This window comes from Phallusia mammillata, chromosome 1, assembly GCF_965637545.1.
Source record: "Phallusia mammillata chromosome 1, kaPhaMamm4.hap1.1, whole genome shotgun sequence".
Taxonomy (NCBI): domain Eukaryota; kingdom Metazoa; phylum Chordata; class Ascidiacea; order Phlebobranchia; family Ascidiidae; genus Phallusia; species Phallusia mammillata.
The window spans coordinates 2,195,825-2,199,978 of NC_137252.1; the positions used below are offsets into that span (position 1 = coordinate 2,195,825).

At 36.4% G+C, this 4,154-nt stretch overlaps 1 protein-coding gene across 1 annotated transcript; it reads left to right on the plus strand.

The window, feature by feature from the left end:
- Positions 1-1,955: 1,955 nt before the first annotated feature.
- Positions 1,956-3,298, plus strand: LOC145209279 (neuronal pentraxin-2-like). The gene is made up of 5 exons (XM_080079545.1): positions 1,956-2,034; positions 2,115-2,201; positions 2,548-2,813; positions 2,877-3,055; positions 3,118-3,298. Exons 1-5 carry the CDS (start codon positions 1,956-1,958, stop codon positions 3,296-3,298), a joined length of 792 nt encoding a protein of 263 aa, XP_079935671.1.
- Positions 3,299-4,154: the final 856 nt, after the last annotated feature.

Below are 4,154 nucleotides of genomic sequence, written 5' to 3' on the forward strand. Positions count from 1 at the left end.
AGTGTCTCTGTCCAGTTGATCACATGGTGACAATGACCTTGGACAAGGTCGATTTTAATGGAGAAACCGATTACGATACTCCGACTGGTTGTCCCACAATTGATTCAACATAAACGTGTAAACACCAAAGCGTGTAATTTATAGTACTTTATGTGATTCCTGTTTCATGACTAATTATCTTCAACTTGGTTTTGGTATTGGGTGTTTAACATAATATAAAAAAATAAACGGTGCATCACAAAACCAAACAAAAAAACATTGTGCTGTAAGCTTCACATCAAAACAAATATGTTAATCATTTAGAGTAGATTGAGGGCAAAAATGTAATCTAATCGTATCTTTCCTGGAAATACAGATGAATAGTAAAACTGTAATAAATACTGAAAAACACTAGATTCACGATTTATAACCAGAGGATTAGAACGGTTTCACAGTTTCAGCGTTTTGCTTCTTTTAACAATTAAATTTGTAAGACCACAATGCAAACACTTGCAAAATCATATTGGGTTATTACTTCATTACCAATATTACCATTACCAGGCACCCTTCCCTCGACAACTACACTATGTCAAACAAAATTCAACATTGCATGGGACATCGAAGTCTTGATTGATCAGAGTTTTATAGGATACTTTAAAGAGGCAATAAACTATGAACGGTTGAGAGTAAGCGCAGTGCAGTACATCGGCAAAAGATTTGAGCTTTGTCTTGCAAAAATCTACGCATGGTACCTGACCAGTCACAACCACTAGTTTTATTTCTTTCAAATCGAAAAGGTGCGTTGTTTTTAGAAAAAAAACATGAATCGCGACATTAAAGTTGTCTTTTGATTTGTTTCTAAACCAAATCACTCACGTTGCAGCACAACCTAAAAAAACTATATAAGGTCCCTTATGAATTTTGACAAACATGCAAAGGTCTTAAAATATTTACCAAAACATTCTTAGTTTATCTTCAGACACGCATGTTAGAGATGACCCAAGTTGGTCTTGAAATACCCAGAAGCTGGTGTGTCGCCATGAAAAACATGCACAAACAAATCTTTAACAAGGTTTGTTTTGGTTTGTCCACTCTCCAGACATTGTTACTTTTTGATTATCAAAAATATGGTAATTTAAGATAACTTACAAGTTATAAGCGATAAAAAAGATAATAAGACCTTGTACCGAGTATTTTTTGAATCAAAACAAAAGCAATCAAACCTAAGTTTCGAATTATGAACGCATTTGTGTAACTTTTTAACGTAAACTTAACAGGTTTCGTATTTAACATTGGCGTTACTTTAAATAGATTTTTGGAGTCACGATCGACAACTGAATTTATATGACGTCTTTAGTAACTGAAGCAGATGCCCACTCCTTTCTTGATTACCAGTTGGGCCAAAATGGTTTACTGTAAACATCTTGCAAACCTTTCACTTTAACGATTTATTTGTTTTTCAACGATCGTAAAAAGTTTAAAACTCGTCAAATCCTCGTTTAAGTTGGCAGTTCTCACTACAAGCTATTCGAGTAAATACATTAATCCTGTACAAACACTATTAGGAGCAATAAAAGCGTAGTAATAAACGTAGTTAATTGTTGGTTCTGTATGGAAATGTGGCAATAAATGAGCTGATCAAACATGTGTCAAATCCCAATCTTACCAGAAAACATATTTTACTGGTTGAAGTTCACGTTGGGGAGCTCTTAAAAGGTACAAAACATTTACAAAACATCGACTGGTCTCTTTAAACCGTGTCAAATTACAGGTATGGAGGCAATAATGACGTCAACTACTCCATAAAAAGTCGTGAGCATTTTTTATGGGTATGTTCATGTTTGATATTTCGCTGCGTAAAATTTACCCTGTAAAACGAAGATGGTATGGCGTTCGTCGCTATAAATGCATGAAACGTCCATTGGTTCAGCAGAAGTGTTTACTGGGGCCGATGTGTTAGAAGTTTCTCATAGAAAATGCATTTGGCTTCTATTCTTATGCTATTGATCTCTGTTTCTGCCTTCAGGGCGGCAAATGTGCATCAAAATTGCACAGGTGAGTTCGAAACATACATTTGATTCTATTTTGCATCATAAAGCAAATATTTGCATAATTGGATCATATTATATTTTTAGATGAAATTTCGCAACTTCAGCGGAAAGTTTCTAAATTGAACAAACTAGTTTCTTTGACGAAATTCAAGCCAACCGTACCTACCACAAGTAAGTTTGCTAACAACAGACAGATACAAAAACTTAATTATTTTTATTATTATTTGAACAACGACTAACGAATAATTATTTGGACAAAATCGAAACCCTCATATTTGACTATACAGTAGACATATGCAGGCTGATCTAAGTGTGTTTAAGGTTTTAACATCGTTACTAAATATTTGTGGCTGGAATCGTTTCTACAAAGCATCCGCGGTTAGGGATGATTTCCGCACTAATACATCGTAAACCATCAACTTACATTGCACAGTTAAATTGTTCATGCATTTTATTATAATAGTTAGCGCAAAAAAGTTTTTCTTGTGCAAAAGCAGAGTATGCTCACATTTTTTAGATTGTACTTTGACACATTTTGAGTTTCCACGTCAACTACAAAAAGAAGATTTCGTCTGGTACCGCATGCACTTTCCCAGGCTTACGAGAGCCACCATGTGTGCATGGTTGAGAGCAACCGATCTGTCCCACCAAAATTATTATCTAAGTTATGCTACAAACGCTCACAGCAACCAATTACTAATTTCGTTGAGAAAACCATCCACACTGGAGGTTTACATGCAAAGTTATGTTGTCAACTTAGAAATGCCGGATCCAGGAAAGTTGGTAAGTTTGAAAATGAGTTGTTTTCATTTTTATGACTTCAACAAAACATAAAGCGCTTTGCAGAATCATGTGTGCGTCTGGATTGACTCCAAACGAGCTGTTATTGGAGCTTTTGTCAATGGTGAAGAAATTCCCTCACAAGGTTATCCTGGATATGTTGTCCAGGGAGGTGGAAGCTTAATACTTGGACAAGATCAGGATGCTGTTAATGCAGGAAATCTTGACCCTAATCAATGCTTTAGGTGAGAAAATTTTAGAGTAATTGTATAACAAGTTTTTTTGGCGGGTACTTGTCTTTATTCAGTGGGACAATCGACAACTTTATGATCTGGCCTCGTGTTCTCTCCCACGTGGAAGTGCTGAGGATCGGAGCGTTGGGTCAATGTCCGATCGACCACGCTGTTGTCATGACAACCGACCGCGTCGAGATGTGGGGGGAGAGCCTCTACTCTGTTCCGACCGAGTCCCCTTTGATGGACGTTTAATCTTATGGTTGTTTTACCAACTAATTTGTTAACCACCGTAGTTCTTCGATCATTAACATGTTCGTCATATATTTGAATACTCTAACCACCTCCTTTTTTGTTAATTTGTAAAAGTGATTTTGAATTGTAGTCGCTGGTCGTGTTTAAAGTGTTTGTACAAATTAATGTTCATTATTGCATTGCTGTTTTGAACCAGTGGTCGGCAACCACCGGTCCGCGGCCAGGTGCCGGTCCGCGAGGGGTTTGTTACCGGGCCGCAGAAAACTTTCTCAAGGTTCACATTGAATCAAATTTGTAGTATTTGTAATTAGTTTTCAGTACTGAAGATTTGTGGTTCTTATCCGTTACAACAATTTTAGTTTCAACCGGTCCGCAGTGCAAAAAAGGTTGCCGACCCCTGTTTTAAACAACTCATGTTGCATATGCATGTTGTAGATTTCTTTGTTGATTTCATAAGTATAATCAAGTGTTTATGTTACTAACAATTTTCCGGCGGTGCAATTGTTTCCCAGTAACAATTGATTTTCTAGACTTGCACAACTACGAAAACATTTAACCACCCACCCTATTTTAACCACATTTTGACATTCATGACTTTTCCTCTTTCAAATTGAAACCAAGACTTGTGCGTGTATTAAACTTCGTCTCGGCTTTTGAGCAAAAGCAAACAAGCTGCATTTTCCGAAGCAAAGGTAATTGTGGTAATGATTAAAAACTGCTGCTCTAAATGAAAGATGTTTCTTGTCATAAAATGTTGTAACAGTTCCATTAAATCAATATTTTGCTCGTATTTTGTTAGGTTATCACAACGCCATAAAATCGATGCAAGTCGCGTTTGTGTGATTAAATTTTTTGC